We start from the raw sequence: 16,875 nt of genomic DNA on the forward strand, positions 1-16,875 counted from the left end.
AATTAGACATCACGTGTGTGGGTACGTCTCCGCCTGTGGTATAGGTGAGGCAGGAGACGAGACGTGGATTACCTATAGGTACGGGAGGTAGATTGGAGAACATCACGGGTTTAGCTACTGGCGACCATGGCGAGCAAAGCACGTACCCGTAAGAGGGAAGGGCGGACGCCATGTCTTGAATGCTCACTCTTGTGGTTCTGTTGAAGCGACCTAAAAGGTCGGTACTTTCTCTGCAACCTAATACGACAGCAGCTGGCCCTCTAATCTCCCGCCTAGATCTAGACATACATGCGATACACATCATGGAAACGCCCACGTTGGGTTTAGGTTGGCGGTTGTGTAGGAAGTGGTATTATGTATACATGCGCAGGCGTGGCGGTGGATGGGTGTGTCGCGGCAGGGCTTGGCGGCGCGCTGGCTGGTATCCAATCGATCGGGAGTGTGCGCCCCGTCGGCGGTTGTCTGGTCTCGCTCCTGGGCCCCCATCCCGGGAATTGGCTTCATCCTATTGTCGGATATGCCTAGGCCTGTTGATATACCACAAGTTGGGGTGGATTCTCACCTATATACAGGCACACACAGCCCGCAGAGCATTCCTCAAATTGCGGGTATAGCGTACACGTAGGTAGGTGTGCGCGCACGCGCGGTCCTCGGCCCCGGCACGGATTAGGCGGCATCTAGACTGGGCCACGCCGCCTACCCGCCCGCGCCATCACGTACACGATGTCGCTGCGGAAAGGGTACGTAACGAGGTGGTGTGGACTTGCGTACGCGAACAGGTGGCTGTGCGAATGTTATGCGCGGAGATGCGCGTAGGGCTCTCACGGATGCGCTGCTGCTATACATAGGCACGCGCTACGTAGCTACCAGAGCCGCACTTCGCATCCGGCGGGTCGGTGGACTGCTTCCTGTGGGCGAGTGTTGTCTCTTTCTTTCCCAAATCGGATATCTCGGCGTCGTCAGTACGAACGAACTCGTGCCAGTCGGACCGGATCGAGCGACGCTGGCTGGCTGAGCAGGCACCTGGGTAGATCAGACTACAGGGGGGCCCCCAGACTGAGGAGGAACGGCAGTCGAACGCACGCACCTACTACTCATACTCATACGTATCTACGCACGCCCTTCTCTTTGCAGGGCTGCTCAGGGCGGCAGACGTATGTCTCCATCTAGGCGTTCAAGGCGTGGATAGCATACCCACGTAGATAGCGAGATCGACCACCCCCCCCCCATACAGAGCAAGCGGAGCTACCAACGAGAGATACCGAAGTGACAGCGTGTGTCGGGGGCGTATTGGATGTGTTGGAGGTGTGTGTAGCAGAGAGAACGGCTATTGTCATGGAAGCTAGGTAGCCGCCTAGGTGGCAGCTAATATGTACCTATATTTCTCTATCCCCTTATGAGTATACCTGGGGGGTATTATTGGACAGGATAGGCCCCTGTATCGCAAGTCAGGTCCAGCTGGCAATAGGCTTTCCCAATATTCTCGAGTCGGTGCAACCCGCCACTAAACCTGGGGAGGGCCAGTTTCTTCATCCATTTTTTTCTTCCCTTTTTGACGTAAATCGACAAAAGAAGCAAAGCGTTATAGGCAATATCCGTTGGATCTATTAAACAAATCATGGATACTCAACATTGCATTAATACACACCCCCGTTTCCGATTTCTTTCGTAACATTCGCTCACAGGCGAGCCCCCGGGGCCGGGTTTCGGAAAAGGGCCTGTCATCGATACAACGGAACAGAACTACTCATGGTATCAAATGGTCGGGGCATGACACGCGTACCGCAGGGGTGGACGTAGCCGGATCCTGCCAATCATGCGGCGAGAGCCCGTAGGTGGTGCCCCTAATACTACCTACGCACAACTGCGACTTTCTACCAGTCGTGGCCATCCGTAGGATTGTATTCGTGCCGTATAGCCGTGTGCCGCCGCATCTTTGGCCACCCTCCTCGATACCACTTATACCAAACCGAACGAAGCCCATTCGGTATTTAGTAAAACAGATAAAAAAGGGTGAGAGGGGCGGGGGGGGGGAGACCTAGAATATAGATGGATGGATACATTGTACATAGGTATCTATCTAGACCGCGGACTTTCTTAGGTAGCCGCCAGTACCTTTATAGGCAAGGTTACATACCTATAAAGACTATTGATATCTCGCCAGCAAGCCTCACATCACCGAGGCGTCAGCCGCCGGCGTAATGTTCTTACCCGCCCAGGCCGGGAACCTGATATACCTCTGCCCCCATCATGGTCCTTAGCCTCCCTTGTCCTGAAACCCGCATGTGGCCGGGGAGAAGGGGACCGTAGCTGGGAACGGAACGGCCAGCAACGGCCAGCAATGCTGGAGTCGAGGCCGGTGCAGGTGGGCGTACCTTGCCCTCTGTCGATGCGGGTCGGGAACCTGGTGGTTAGTCACAGCCCGGACACACACGTATGTATCCTGTACGTACTGCTGCTGCGGCAGCAGCAGCCACCACTACTACGTGGGAGTCGAGGAAGAGATAGAGGGACCTAGGTACCTCCTCATCGCGCCGCATGTTCCCAGCCGGGATGGCGGTAGAGTAATATACCTACATGCACGGCCTACCTATCTACCTATCTACCTACCTGGTAGTTTGGGGGTATTAGGCGACCAAGTTAGGTACCTTGTCCACAACGGCTACAGGTGGTATAGGTACCTAAGGTAGGTACCTCCATACATATGCCTTTGGCCCGCCACTCGCACCGTCCTCACCTTACTCTGTGCCTGATCTGATCTCTCTTCCTGTTAACTAACCAGTTAAGACATCCCGTCTCTCTCTCTCTTTTTCTCTGTCTCCCTCCCCTCTGTCTCTAGCACACACACTCTCTCTCACTCTCTCGCTTTCTTCTGGCTACACCTACCATCCATCCATCCATCCGTTCGCTTGCTTGTGTCCTGCATCCTCTCCTCTCCTCATCCCCGTCATCGCATCCCTCTGCTTTCCCTTCTTTAGTGAGGTGAAGATTGGGCCACAAACCCCGGCACCAGCCCAGCCAGGTAAGCTATCTACCACTAGCTGATAACATCTGATCTACCAAGCCTTTTTAAAGGCCTGCTCGCCCACTCCCAACTCCTCTTCTCCCGACCGCATCCACCGCCGGCTTTTCTTGGCTGATATCCCACAGTATAGAAAACTTGCCACCATCCACGACATCATCGCCGGATCCCATCTCGAAATATAGATATTATAATTCGGTGGATCCGTCCATCAGGCAATTCGCCCTAGATGTCTAGCAACGACTATTACAACCAGGGTCATCCCCCCCAGGGCTATGGCTACCCGCAACAGCCTCAACCGGTACGTCACGTCGCAGTGCAAGCGAATCGCTCCAAGATCCCCAGAAATGTCGCAATCGCCAGCCCGCCCGCGCCAAGCCCGGCCTCTCTCGCCGGTCGCCGCATCGTACCGCATCGCGCATCCGTCGAGCCGCCCTGGTAGTGGACGGATCGGCAGTGTCGCGATTTCTGTTCCCGTTTCCGACATCACCCGCCGTCTCACAACACCGTTGGCCGAAAGCGATTTCATAACGCAATCACGTCACAAAGCTATTGTCCCCCTCGGCCTGCAGCATAAGTTTCTACGTGAAGAGAGTTGAGCTAACGAGACGACATAAACCAGGCTTACGGCCCCGCCCAAGGCCAGTACTACGGCCCGCCCCAAGGCCAGCCCCAGATGCAGTATCAGCCACAGCCTCCGCAGGAGAGCAAGTCGGGTGGTGGTGGCTGTCTCAAGGGATGTCTGGCCGCGTTGTGCTGCTGCTTCGTGTGCGAGCAGGGATGCGAGTGTTGCGCCGACTGCTGCGAATGCTGCTGCGACATCTGTTAAGAGGCCGTTCTACCTCCCGCCTCGTCCTCTGCGACGAGCGACGATGGCCCGAAACGATGGGATGTTTCACAAGCGGGCAGCCTGCCGGAGGAATGGTCGAGGCCGAGCACTGCTTATCGTATAAGCTATGGCTTCTAAGATACAGCCCGGACATCACACGGGGAGGAAATTCGTCTGGGGTGTGATCCAGGCAGATGTTTTTGTACCGAAGTGCGCTAAACTACGAGATGTTCTTCCCTGTAGGTCATGTTCTTCTTCTCTTTTCTGCTTTTTGGGGAGGTAGTGGGCGTTTTGGAACAGACCTATTTCTCTTCGCGCAAGGAGCAACTGGCATTGAGGATACTAGTTAATATGACACGAAACGAATTCTTTTCTTCTTTTACCTATATCGATCCCCGATTCTCAGCAGAGAGTAAGCGCCATATCGAGCGAAACCCGGGCTAGACGCTATGACATCCTAATGTGGTCTCCCATCGCCTTGCCATTGGGCTACCGCCTCGACGGACTGCTGGCTCGGTGCTGAAAAACAGGAACAGGGACAAGTGCGATATCTATCACGCCGGTCTGGTGACAGACTTGGACCTGCTAAACGGGACATGTGCTACGAAACGGGGTGGAAGAAGGCGTCTTTTCTCTCATGCCCTTGTTGGCAAGTGAAAGGGCCAATTATCTCTTGTATATACCTATACTTGCGCTTGCCTCTCGGACACATAGGCAGTCATATTTCAATACACCTGCGATATATCTACCGCTAATGATAACTCGGTATAATAATATATGCGGTACCTATTCACGCAGTCCCAGGTGCCGGGTGCCTCTGGCAGGTACTTTACGGGAACTGCGCTGGGGTCGCGAGAAAGACGCACCGGCCGCAGGAGGCTACGCCCCGTGCTACTCGTATCGCATGCCGATACTGGCTATCGGCAAACCCGCCCCAGCACCCTTTGCGACCAATGCCGTTTCGGGCTTTTTTCTAAGTAGCGTGCCCTTACTGCTAGTTGGCCACGCGACACGACAGAGAAACGAGGCGACAGCTTCGCATAGATAGCGCTGCTTGGTTGTGTAGGCCGTCGAAGAAGGGCTCTGGCACGAAGCTCGAGTTCTATATTTTGCTTGCCGTCTTGGCTCAACGTAGCGCCAGTAGGGGGGCTAAACGACACGGGATTCCGCTGTCGAGGGAGCATATAGAGTCGTGGTATTAATTACTGCTAATCGATTAGTAAGTAACGATTCGCAGAGTCCGGCTTATGTTGCCCTTCATGTGACTCTTGTTGTTATCCTATCCGGAGGATAGTCATCTATGATAGGTTAAACCCCCGTTCAATCGAAGTCAGTTTCTCTCCGTTCAATCGAGGTTAGTTTCTCTCCGTTCAATCGAGGTTAGTTTCTCTCCGTTCAACCAAGAGTCGATTGCTAATCCATCCCCTTTTGCAGTTCAATTAAGCGTCGGTTCCTACTTACCCCTTTCCCCATAACCTTCAGAGAGGTCCTAGGTTTTCGGTACGAAAACGTACCTAGAGAAGCGCAGAGTACTTCGACGTATTCTACTATTACTTATGTCTGTGTTAAAGTTTCAATTCCCTTACCTTTTTTGTTTCTTCTTCTCACCCTCTTCTCCTGCTCCGTCTTCTCCGCGTCTTTACTGCGCAAGATCTCTCTCTCAGTAGATCGTCACCTTGCAACGCGTCAATGTCGACGCCTTCCTGCTCTGCGACTTTTTCCTCCGCCTTTCGGACAGCAGCTAGTCTGGTCCTTTCGTACACTTTGCCAAACGCCTGCTTGTACCGTCAAGACTTCTTGCGCCAGCGCAACTTTTTGTGAGAAACAACACACCTTCGCATCAATATTTTTCCGGCTCAAATCCCCTTTAGACTTCGCGAAGGCCCGAACGGCTGGCCACGCGTCGTGCGGAATCTTCTGGCACGTCTGTCATCTTCGGAATGATTAGGTATTGCGCATATATAGCTTTCCGTCGTGGGGGAGCGGGGTTGGGAGCGGAGCGGATGGTTTCAATACAATTGTATAAGCACATACCGGGTTTTTTTCACACAGCGCTCGGCCCGCAGACGCCCGATGCGACCAAACCAGACTTTACAGGGTACGTCATTCTCCTGGTCGTTTTCGTCGTCGTTGTCGTTGTCGTCGTTGTCGTTGTCGTCGCTACCGCGACCGCGGAGGTGGTGCTGCCGCCCGTAGCGCCACCTGCGGCGTCCGCCTCTTCCTCCTCCTCGAGCCAACTCAAGCCGAGGGCGACCAGCTCTCTCCCGGTTCTCTACGTTGATCCCGTCTCGGCCGAGTTGACGCGTGGAAACGGATGGATAGGGAGGCAGGGGGAGAGCATAAATTGGATGAACGATACTATAGATTAGTAAGTGAAAGCTGAAACGCGTCAGTTCTAGGTCAGTTCTGCGTGGCGCGCGTTGTGTGCAATCAACCATAACTTTTGAATTGGGTCAGCCTCCGCATGGTCCTCGATAAGGAAACTCTACCTACAATTTGATATACCTACTTCGCCGCCTCCTACCAGGTATTATAACCTATCCGGACCACGACCAGCTACGGCCATTTAAGCTCGTCGTATTCACCTAGTATGGACGAGGCTGTCGAGGCGAGCCAGGTTGACTTCGCGTAGGTACCTCCGTGGCTACGTCCATCGATCAATACCTATAATAGGACCTGCCTCCGCGATGCCCTGCTCTCTCGTCCGGCACCTGGGGTTGCTAGAAACTCTCCCCGTCCCTCATCTCGTCTCTCCCTTCTCTTAACCATAGATGAGCTAAACAACGAAGACTACCAAGTAGCGCTGTTAGGAATCGAACCTATCCTTCGTTAAGTAACCTAATGATCTACCCTTTCTCCCCCCCCCCCTAACGCGCCATCTTGCACACGAGCTACACGCTACCCGACTTCGCTTACCACCACCACCATGTCCTCGCATATGGATGTGGCGCGGTTCGCCTACCTCCCCTCGGAAGTGGGCGCGTGCGAGGACCTCGAGAACTACAAGCCGGGGGGCCTGCACCCGGTGCACCTGGGCGACGTGTACGACGGCGGGCGGTACCGCGTGGTGCACAAGCTGGGCTTCGGCGGGGCGTCGACCGTGTGGCTCGCCGCGGACGGCGGCGACGGCGGCGGCAGCGGCAGCGGAGACGTCGTCGAGAGCCGGTGGGTCGCGCTGAAGATCGTCGCGGCGCGCGCCTCGGCCGCCGCGTCGCACGTCTCGGCCACCGCGTCGCTGCTCTCCCCCTCCCGCCTCTTCGCCGCCCCCGCCCGCCAGTTCTGGATCGACGGCCCCAACGGCCGCCACGCCTGCCTCGTGCTGCCCGCGCTCGGCCCGGACCTCTCGCGGCTCGCGCGCGGCGTCGACTCGCGCCTGACGCCGCGCTTCGCCGCCCGCGTCTGCCTGCAGGTCACGCTTGCCCTCGCCCAGCTCCACTCGCGCCGGCTCTGCCACGGAGGTAAGATAATAATAATAGTAATAATGATACCCGAGCTGGGAGCCGCCGCCCGAGCTCTGCCGAGCCGGAGAGAAGCCGCTGACCCGCCGCCAGACCTCGCCACGAGCAAGATCCTGCTGCGCCTCGAGCCCGAGTTCTACGCGTACAGCGAGGCCGACCTGGTCCGCGTCTTCGGGCCGCCGCGGACGGCCCCGCTGCGGACCTGCTCGGGGAGGGCGCCGGGCCCGCGCGGGCCCGACTACGTCGTCGCGCCGCTGGACTTCTGCGCCCCGAGCACCAACCTGCTCAGCGGCGAGATCTGCATCCTCGGCCGGGGCCAGCCCTCGACCCCCCCGCCGGCGGCCCCCCCCGACGTCTGGGCGCCGCACCTCGCGCCCGAGGTCGCCGTGGCCGGCGGCGCCGGCCCGGCGTCCGACGTCTGGGCGCTCGGCTGCGCCATCTTCCGCATCCGGTCCGGCGAGGACCTCTTCTGCGACACGGGCTGCGCCGACGACGGGCTGCGCCAGATCGAGAGCGCCCTCGGCCCGCTGCCCGACGCGTGGCGGGAGACGAGGTTCGACGGCGAGGGCCGCGCCGTCGTCGGCGACCGCGGCGAGGGCGAGCGCGTGCCCTTCTGGAGCTTGGACGACGCCTGGCCCCTGGAGGACCGCGTGTGGCCGATCGCCGACGAGCCCCCGGGCCTGTTCCTCAACGGGCGCGGCGAGGCGGCGGACGGCGTCGTGCCCGAGGACGAGGCCGAGCGCAGCGCGCCCTACCCGCCCGCGTTCGCCGGGATGGTGTGGAAGCCGACCGCGGTTTCTGTCGACGGATCTTACCTGAGCAACTACTCTGACGAGGAGACGGAGGTCTTGCTCGAGGCGTTCCCGACCATCCCGGAAACGGAGGCGGTGCTGCTACTCGACCTCTTGTATCAAATCTTTACCTACGATCCTGCTGAGCGCCCTACGGTAGAAAAGTTGTGTCTGCACCCTTGGTTTTCTGTAGCTGCGGGCCGTGAATGGGCGCCTGGCTGATACTTGGTAATAATTAACGATGACAATGCACTCCTGGGGGGTTGGGGGACCTTCCCATCTTGGCCTGTCGTCATTCCGATTTCCCAGGAATGCTTTGGTGCCGAAACCAAGGGAAGAGGGCGAAGGCAGATTCGTTGTAGACGCATCTCCTTTCATTGTACACTAGATAGAGATAGAGATACACAATCTACTACGGGGCAGTGCCATCACCTCTAGTCACCCCAGCTGTTAATGTTCGCGGCCCGTTGGTAAGACGGACGAGGTCTCTTATCAGATCAAGTGGCTGCGACACCTAGATTCCACGCGGGAGCCGGAAGAGGCCCCTATGTCAGAGACGTTACCAAGGGAAGCCGGAGGCACCCACCTCAGGGGCCGAAAATGTCAAGACACTCGCATTTCCTCGCTTGCATATGCAGGATTATATCAGTGGTACCTTTTACCAGTCACAGGACCTAGGCGAAACAAGCCAGTGTATTCATCGCCTAGCTATCGGTATATGGTCCCAGTCGTGTCCATCATCTCTCTGTCCGCTGCGGCTTCGTCTGTGCCGTTGGTCTTGCCCTTCGGACTCTGCGTGGCGCTGTCCGTTCTAGGCGTGCCGTTGGCTGAACGAACACCGATATCCTCTCCCCTCCTGCGAGTATTCTCGAGGATGAACACGGGTGATTGCGAGTAAGGATTGTCCTGTTTGCGCAGCGGGTTCTCGACATAGAACTCCGCCAGGACCTGGATCGCCCTCGCGCAGTGATCCTCGTTGCCGCCAATCGTCTGCCACCACGGATCGCCGTCGACGTCCTCAATCTGCTCGCCGGTGAAGGTGCTGGAAAAGAAGATGGATGCGATGGCGATGTCACGTGCATCCATGAGGAGCGGCAGGGCGGTTAGACAGGAATCGTTACAGAATGCCCAGGCTGCGTGTCGTAGGTTCTTGTTATGGATGACGCCTAGGCGACCTAGGAAGTCGTATAGCTTGAAGTGCGGGCTGTCGACCATGAGGTCGAAGGTTAAATTCTCGAGCATGATCTCCTCGAACATCAGGATGCTGTCACGCCATCGCCAGTATTCCTTGGATTGCTCGTCGACGACGAGCTTCGCGTTCTTCTGGGCGACTTTGGCGACGGCGATAATAATATCTTTCGTCTTGCGGCAGTTCTCTTCCGTCTTGTTGGCGAGGAACAGTGCCGTTGCTGCGATGTTCTGCGTCATGGTTACGATTAGTACTAGACTTCACGGCGCGGCGACAGCGTGGCCCGGCTCTTCGCACGGGACATCGGGAGGGGAGAGGCTGCAAGGTTGGCTGCATCGCGGGGAGACGTACGTAATGATGGATTCCGTGCTTCTCTTCCACCATGCTGCTCCTCATGAAGAACCGGTGGAAGAAGACGCCGGCGACGTAGAGAGTGGTCTGGGGGAGTTCGAGGAGGATGCCGGCTTGGTAGATGAAGTTGACGCCCTTCGCTCGCCTCAACCTCTCCTCTGCGGGGGACAATCCGTCTAGGATGCTGGGGCTGCTGAGGACCTCGTCCTGGGTGAAGAACCATTGGTTCGTCGTGGCGACTGGCGTCGGCGGCGTCGAGCGGCTCGGGGACGGCATGCTTCGTCGCGACTGGGGTCTCGGGGGCGAGGTACGCGACGAATTTGTGGGCGGTGAGGGAGCAGGGGGGGGGATTTCGCGCTTCCGGGATGGCGACTTGGAGGCGCTCTTGATGGGGTTGTCGTGAGATGGAGGCGCGGCTGGGATCTGATAGGTTTCTCGCGGAGGAGGTCGGTATCGGTCGATGCTCGCCATGGCGGGAGTACCAAGGGAGAAGGGGGAGGGAGAGAGGGAGGGGAGGGGCGAAAGGGATTGGCGGCGTCGGCAGTGCAAGTCGCAAGTCGTGGGCAGACCGCCGGAAAGGATTATTCTAGGGAGCGTTGATTGACGTGGGTATCTCTCGCACAGCTCGGCGAGGCGTTGAAGGGACCTCTCCGGTCGATGTATCGGATTTGGTGCTTACGTAGAAAAGGCTGGCACGAGGCGGCGCGGAAAAGAAAGATGGGAAAATGCGAATGCTACGAGGTGGGCCCGGTTCTTGTTCAGAAATCGCCCTTTCCTTCTTGGTCGGTTTCGCCTTTCCGACGTGGCTTCCAATATAACCTGGCATCCAATACCTACATATAGACGAGACCGGTGTGGGGCCGAGCCTATTACCTAAGCCCGCCGCACCTCCTGCAGGTGTTATTACGTAGGTAGTACCCACCTTCCAGCGTCCGTAGGTACGACAAGCCCTCATAAGTCACCTCGAGAGGTACATGCCGTTACGAGACACAGGAGGTACTCGTCCCGGGGAAGAGGTCGAACGATGTACCTAAGGCGCCTTCTCCGTCTTGTAACCGGTCGAGCATCCAATGTACCACCCAATGTAATACCACCTAATGCACCACCTTCAAACGTGTCGCAACCCCAAAAACAGATGGTACTTACTATTACCTACCCTCCAGCTCCAGACGATACATGCCTCCTTGGGTAGGAGATACCTACCTCTAGGTAGGTTTGTACCTATCCTACCTACCTCCCGCTCATTGAGTAGGTATAGATGCCTTACAGGTAGTATGAGTTTATGTAGGTGCCTCTCAAGAAGTGGAGGATGTACGTGTGGGCAATGCAGCGTCTCCATGCATGTACATGTAGCATCGACCATCCGCCATATATGCACGTTACTTAGGTACCTACCTCTTGCCGACCTCAGGGCACGTGCGATGGGCAAGATACTCACAGACACCTATGCTTGGGGGCATCCTGCGGGTATACACACTACCTTCGTGTCTATAGGGTATCTACATATAACAGCTTACCGCCTTCGCCCTCCTTATTACGCAAGCTCCGCGTCTCCCGTCAGATTCCCCCGCCGTCGTTGCGGCCCCATAGCTTGACCGTCCTGTCGTGCCCGCCGCTCACGATCCATCTCCCGTCTCTGCTGATGTCCACGCTCGCCACCGGCCCCGTGTGCCCCTCCAGAGTCTGCACGAGGGTCCAGTCGTCGGCCGAGAAGATGTTGACCTTGCGGTCGAACCCGCTCGACACGAAGAACGTGCTCGACTTCTTGGGGAGCTGGTTGCCCTTGTCGTCGAGCCCCGGCGGGTCGCCCGTGACGGGGTCGTCTAACCCTTTGTACCACCGGAGATCGGAGACCGCGCTGCTGTGAGCCCCGATGCCGCCCGTCCTCTGCACCTTCCGCACGTCCCAGCATTTGATCCAGCCGTCGGCCGAGCCGGTCAAGACCCGGTGGCCGTCCGAGCCCCAGTCGATTCCGTGGATCGGCTTGATGTGCCCGTCTCCGTGCCCGTCCAGGATCATCACCGTCCTCCCGGACCTCATGTCCCAGATCCTGCCGATGCTGTCCGTGCCGCCACTCGCCAGCAGCGACCCGTCCGTATTGAAGCTGATGGCGAAGACGCCCCTCGAGTGGCCTTCTTGGAGGAGCAGCTCCGTCGTCGATTCCACGTCCCACAAACGCCACGTAGTATCTTCCGAGGCCGTGGCGAGGTACCTGCCGGAAGGGTGAAATTCGACTCGGCATACGCGCTGGCCGTGTCCCTCGAGTGTCGAGAGCGGCGTGTCTTGGGTCAGAGACCACAGGTTAACCTGGCCATCGGCAGCTCCCGAAGCCAAATTGACCGTATCTGGGGAGACGTTGCTCTCGGGCAGGGTGGCGCCAGGATACCACGATATCCCACCGACTCGAGTGGCATGTCCACGTAGTGTGAACTTCTCTTGCAGCGTGGGGATTTCGATCAGCTTGATGGAACCTCCCCAGTTCCCCGCCGCTACGAGCTGGCCGTTCGGTGATATTCGCGTCATGCTGACATTTCTGTCCCCCGCCGTCTGGCTTCCCTGGAGCTCGAATGCGTGCAAGCACTCCTTGATCTGCTTGCGGAACTTGACATGCGTCCGCAACGGTATGGAGGCCTCCAGTTTCTGGAACGCTAATCTCCGTTTCGCCCGTGGCAAGGAGAAGCGTGCTATCTGCTGCCGCGCATGGAGCAATTCGTCGGTTCCCATGGTGTAAAACTCCTCTTCCTGGTCCTCCTGGTCCTCCTCGGGCGCGTCCTCCATAGCTACGTCTGGGGTCTCGGTCGGGACCTGTTCGGACTGCAAAGTCAAGAGCTCCCTTAACCTGTCTCGCCGGTCGGCCGGGCCCTCGCCGAAGAGCGTGATAGGCTCTCCGAGCTCTCGGAGTTTCGCACGTACTCGGCCATCGTCCGTAGGCACTGCAATGGTGGCGGCCCGCCTCTTTCGCTCGAACTGTGATAATATGGCTGACGCTTTCTCGGGCGCGATGCCGGCGGCGGTGGAGGGAATGTCATAGTCGCGGTCTTCGGGGACCTCGTCAAGGCTCATTCCACGTTCCTACGCGGGAAGGAGGTCAGCTACCTGGCTCTGAGGAGAGACGGGCAAACCGGTGTAGGATCGTACCTCTTCCGCCTCTTCGACGTATGCTTGCCGCGATGGGTGCATCATACTGGGCAACTTCTGGTCGATCGGCACGGTACGAAATATGATGCTAGGCGGACTATCGAATCTGCTTGTTTTAGGGATTCCAACTTCGAACTTGGGCCTTGAGCGTTGGACCTTCAGGTATTACGGCTTCAGGGGGGGTGTTTTTTTTGAGTACGTCGCGCCGAGAGCGAGGTTAGCAATAAGCGGGACGCGAGAGTAGTGGTCAAAGCTTCGGATTTCGGTAGAAGGTACCTATGTAACTATCTGCATTGACCAGGCGACTTCCCTCCATCGAGAGGTATTAGAGGCCACGTACCTACCTAGGTACCTAGGTACCTCCTACGCCCCTACGTAAGCTAATCTTAAGTACCTAACGTAGGATTATCAAGGAGTACCTAATTCATTTTCAGGGACATTACATCTTCCATTTCTAGGTACCCGCCCGGAAAGTACCTAAAGAGCAGTCTTTTTACTGACCGTGGGACTCGGAGGCATAGGGCTTTGGTTTTGACGTGGACGGCAGGCCATCATACGAGTTTTTGGAGACATCCGGCTCTTTGTTAGGTAATTGTATCTGTTCGTGGCTACCCAGGTAACCTTATTGTATGTGCCTAAGGCGCTGAATTAGATACCTATTATGTATCGACGCCGTGCCTACTTCTCTATGTGGGCACGTTGCGCGCGGCTTATATGTATCCACTCGGGTATAATGTACAAGATAGGCAGGTCCTCGTAAACGACTACCTAAGGTACCCTGTACGTAGCTATACATATTCAGCTGGACCCGGGGGCAGCTGGAAGCCTGAGCGGCTAATCACGGGCAGGCGGTACCAGGTCCAGTTGGCCCGGTTGGGCACCTGGGGAAGGAGCTTGCGATTCCTCGACCACCCCTGCCCCGCCTAACCTGGCCGGCTCTCCGTACCCCGACTGGCTGCCCTAACATGGGGGGGTGCACGGGGCTTTACGTGCAGCTGAGGATGGTCGGGAGCAGCGGATATATACTCTATATACCTACCTCTATATATGTGTGTGGTGTGTGTGTGTGTGTGTGCCTGCTCAGGTACGCCGAACCATCCCTATAACCCCTAATTACATAGATAGGCCGACGGATGTAGGGGTTGATGGGAAGCGAAGGCACCTGCAGCTGGAATTGCAGGAACCGTATATATGCCATGTATATACGAGGCAGCGGAAGGGATGAGAGAGAAAAAAAAAATTAGAAACATTAAACAAATTAAATAGGTGGAATAAAAAAAAGGAACCGCGGAAAAGTTAGAAGGAGAAGAGTTCAAAATTAGCTTCTGAAATTGAGATCCGCCCTACTAGATCCCCACTAGATCCCTCCCCAAGACACGCCCCGAGACCCCCCAAAAAACAGGACCCCCCCTTCTGAGAGAGGCGCATTCCGGCGCTACTCACACACCATTTGTGGGTACACTCCGCTCCACACACTTCACTAATATAATCCCGTGTTAGGCTTTTTACCGTCGCTGACCCTTCCTCTCTTTTTCCCTCCCTTCTTCTTCCTCAACCACCACCAAGTCATACGGTGAACCCCATTTTCGACCGCCTCGACTACGAAGAAAGATCCCCTAGAAAGCTACGCGACTGCCAATGCATCCGCAAAACAGCTACGACAAATTCGCTTCATTTCTATTCCACCCCCAGATGCTCATCCCACCCCCCCAGTCCACACACCCCGACTACCTTCGCGAAGCCCGCGCTGACGCCGAGCGACGACGTGGCTCTGGCCTCCCTTGAATCGGGGTGGGCTGAGCATTGGTCCCTTCTTGAATTCTGAATCCCTTAGATTTTATTAATCCGCTAAAATTACCTACCTACCTACCCGCAACTCGATCGAAATAACCAACCGACCCCGAGGGCCGAGTACTCGTCCGCCCCGACCCCGAAACACGATGCTCCCCCCAGCCGCTCCCGCGCTCACCACCGTGCGTGGTTTCGTGCCCACCCCGATCGTGTCCGACGACGAGGACTCGATCCACTGCAAGACCCCGCCTCTCTCCGCTCGCCGCAGCCGCCCAACCCGCCTCGACGATGTGGTTAGCGCCAACTGCAGCCCCATCCTGCGCGGCCGCAACTCGCCAGCCGTCAGCGGCATCGCCAAGCTGCGCATGCAGCTCGAGCCGCTGAGCCTTAACGACTCTCGCGCCAGCACCATGATACGGACTCGTAGCAACAGCCGCCATCGCTGCCTGAGCACCTCCAACAATAGCCAGATCGGCCACAGCGACGACGACGTCTCCGAGAATGGATCTACTAGTTACGAGGTTCAGCTGGAGCATGATTTTGTCAGCGAGAGCCTGCGCGAGAAGCCCAAGTTCGGCGCCGTCGAGGGCGGCCTGGTGCCGAACCAGAAGATGCAGGCCGACGACTTCGAACCGCTGCGCTGTCTCGGTAAGGGCACGTACGGCACCGTCCTGCTCGTCAAGCAGCGCGCCACAGGTCGGTTATATGCGCAGAAACAGTTTAAGAAAGCATCCCTCGTAGTACATAAGAAGCTCGTGGAGCAGACAAAGACGGAGCGGCAGATTCTCGAGTCTGTCAATAGGCATCCCTTCGTCGTGAAGCTGTTCTACGCCTTCCAGGACCACGAGAAGCTGTACTTGATCCTCGAGTACGGCCAGGGCGGGGAGCTGTTCACCCACCTCAACACCGAAAAGATGTTCCCCGAGGCAGTTGCCGCCTTCTACATGGCTGAGATGGTCCTCGCCCTGTCCCATCTCCACGACACCCTGGGGGTGGTCTACCGAGACCTGAAGCCCGAGAACTGTCTCCTGGACTCGCTGGGCCACCTGCTGCTGACGGATTTCGGGCTGTCCAAGGTTGCCGTCGAAGAGGACGCGGGCTGCAAGTCTATACTCGGCACGGTCGAGTACATGGCGCCCGAGGTCGTCCAGGGCCAGAAGTACGGCAAGCCTGTCGACTGGTGGTCGCTGGGGGCGCTGGGGTACGACCTCATGACGGGCAACCCGCCCTTCCGCGGCGGCAACCACGCCAAGATCCAGCAGAACATCGTCAAGCAGAAGCTCGTGCTGCCGTACTTCCTGGGCCCCGACGCCAAGGACCTGCTGACCCGCCTGCTGAGGAAGGACCCGGCCAAGCGCCTCGGCTCGAGCATGCCCCGGGATCTCCAGATCATCAAGAAGCACCGGTTCTTCCGGAAGATCGACTGGAAGAAGCTCGCGGCGCGAGAGATGGAGCCGCCGATCCAGCCGATGATCACGGACCCCGAGCTCGCCGAGAACTTCTCGCCCGAGTTCACGGAGCTGTCGCTGAGCCCCGTCGTCAGCCGCAACCCGTGGAACGACCCGTCGCCGAGGGAGGGCCCTTTCAAGGACGACCCATTTGGCGGCTTCAGCTTCGTGGCTTCGAGCAGCCTACTCGAGAACAACGGGTTCGCATTCGACGAAAGGTCAGGTTGATTGATCTCTCTGGTCCGATCGAAGATCACGACCACGGCCGTATTTACGGTCACAGTCGTGGGTGCGCGTGTGGAGGAAAGTGTTGGGCGATTTTGGTGTTGAGTTCATTTCTAGGTATCTTTACCGCGGGAGTCTTGGCAGGCGAGGACGGCTCGATCAGCGCACAGGTGGCCTGGCCGAGGTCCCACCCATACCCGTTATTGTTTTTTGCATGCGTGAATAGGATGGCGAGTTCGGGTTCTAGAACGGCATCCCTAGGCTCGAGGACATGACGTTGCGCGCGACACGCCGGCCTAGTTTCGACGGCCGCGTCTAGTCGTATAGTTTCCTAAATTGATTTTGTCTATCCACCCCACCATAACGCCCGTGTACGGGGGTGTGTGACTCGCGCCGTAGATACTGCTGGCAAGATCTCGAGGCCCATGGGGTGTGTAGAGACCGCTTCTTCGTCGCGGGATGTGCTTGCCGACTCGGTAGGGCTCGGGCTTGGCACATGGTGGGTATATGTATTTCGAGGCCCAACGAAGCCGGAGGCAGTCCGTCTGCTACGGATGACGCTCACTGCTTGATCCTGTCGCTGCAGCTGCTACAGTCCGGTCGTATGTTAGGTGCGTAGACGCAGCGAGTGCG

General features: G+C 57.5%; 5 protein-coding genes across 5 annotated transcripts; 2 read left to right on the plus strand and 3 right to left on the minus strand.

The window, feature by feature from the left end:
- Positions 1-5,208: 5,208 nt before the first annotated feature.
- Positions 5,209-6,331, minus strand: GGS23DRAFT_570912 (uncharacterized protein). Its single transcript, XM_051516540.1, has 4 exons — positions 6,309-6,331; positions 5,886-6,250; positions 5,685-5,784; positions 5,209-5,626 (listed from the first exon to the last, which is right to left on the minus strand). The coding sequence occupies exons 1-3, from the start codon at positions 6,315-6,317 to the stop codon at positions 5,781-5,783; spliced, it is 378 nt and encodes a 125-aa protein (XP_051371293.1). The 5' UTR covers positions 6,318-6,331; the 3' UTR covers positions 5,209-5,626; positions 5,685-5,780.
- Positions 6,332-6,446: 115 nt separating this feature from the next.
- On the plus strand, positions 6,447-8,643 carry GGS23DRAFT_610277 (kinase-like protein). The gene is made up of 2 exons (XM_051520322.1): positions 6,447-7,309; positions 7,403-8,643. The coding sequence occupies exons 1-2, from the start codon at positions 6,778-6,780 to the stop codon at positions 8,320-8,322; spliced, it is 1,452 nt and encodes a 483-aa protein (XP_051371294.1). The 5' UTR covers positions 6,447-6,777; the 3' UTR covers positions 8,323-8,643.
- Positions 8,644-8,808: 165 nt separating this feature from the next.
- Positions 8,809-10,111, minus strand: GGS23DRAFT_597383 (cyclin-like protein; the record flags this gene model as incomplete). Its single annotated transcript, XM_051518618.1, has 2 exons — positions 8,809-9,519; positions 9,641-10,111. 2 exons carry the CDS (start codon positions 10,109-10,111, stop codon positions 8,809-8,811), a joined length of 1,182 nt encoding a protein of 393 aa, XP_051371295.1.
- A 963-nt stretch (positions 10,112-11,074) lies between these two features.
- On the minus strand, positions 11,075-13,191 carry GGS23DRAFT_570926 (WD40 repeat-like protein). Its single transcript, XM_051516541.1, has 2 exons — positions 12,779-13,191; positions 11,075-12,712 (listed from the first exon to the last, which is right to left on the minus strand). The coding sequence occupies exons 1-2, from the start codon at positions 12,821-12,823 to the stop codon at positions 11,198-11,200; spliced, it is 1,560 nt and encodes a 519-aa protein (XP_051371296.1). The 5' UTR covers positions 12,824-13,191; the 3' UTR covers positions 11,075-11,197.
- A 983-nt stretch (positions 13,192-14,174) lies between these two features.
- GGS23DRAFT_83323 (kinase-like protein) lies at positions 14,175-16,401 on the plus strand. The gene has a single exon (XM_051521321.1). It carries the CDS (start codon positions 14,719-14,721, stop codon positions 16,243-16,245), a length of 1,527 nt encoding a protein of 508 aa, XP_051371297.1. The 5' UTR covers positions 14,175-14,718; the 3' UTR covers positions 16,246-16,401.
- The last annotated feature ends 474 nt before the right edge of the window (positions 16,402-16,875 follow it).

This window comes from Durotheca rogersii, assembly GCF_024521655.1.
Source record: "Durotheca rogersii strain YMJ 92031201 chromosome Unknown GGS23scaffold_12, whole genome shotgun sequence".
NCBI lineage: Eukaryota > Fungi > Ascomycota > Sordariomycetes > Xylariales > Xylariaceae > Durotheca > Durotheca rogersii.

What these genes read in the sequence shown, in the direction of transcription:
- GGS23DRAFT_610277 (XM_051520322.1), top strand. Translation starts at nt 6,778, where the DNA reads ATGTCCTCGCATATGGATGTGGCGCGGTTCGCCTACCTCCCCTCGGAA. An exon ending in GCGCCGGCTCTGCCACGGAG is followed by an intron (nt 7,310 to 7,402) that starts GTAAGATAATAA and finishes ACCCGCCGCCAG; the next exon opens with ACCTCGCCACGAGCAAGATC.
- GGS23DRAFT_570926 (XM_051516541.1), bottom strand. Translation starts at nt 12,823, where the DNA reads ATGATGCACCCATCGCGGCAAGCATACGTCGAAGAGGCGGAAGAG. An exon ending in ACGTCGAAGAGGCGGAAGAG is followed by an intron (nt 12,713 to 12,778) that starts GTACGATCCTAC and finishes CTTCCCGCGTAG; the next exon opens with GAACGTGGAATGAGCCTTGA.
- GGS23DRAFT_83323 (XM_051521321.1), top strand. Translation starts at nt 14,719, where the DNA reads ATGCTCCCCCCAGCCGCTCCCGCGCTCACCACCGTGCGTGGTTTCGTG.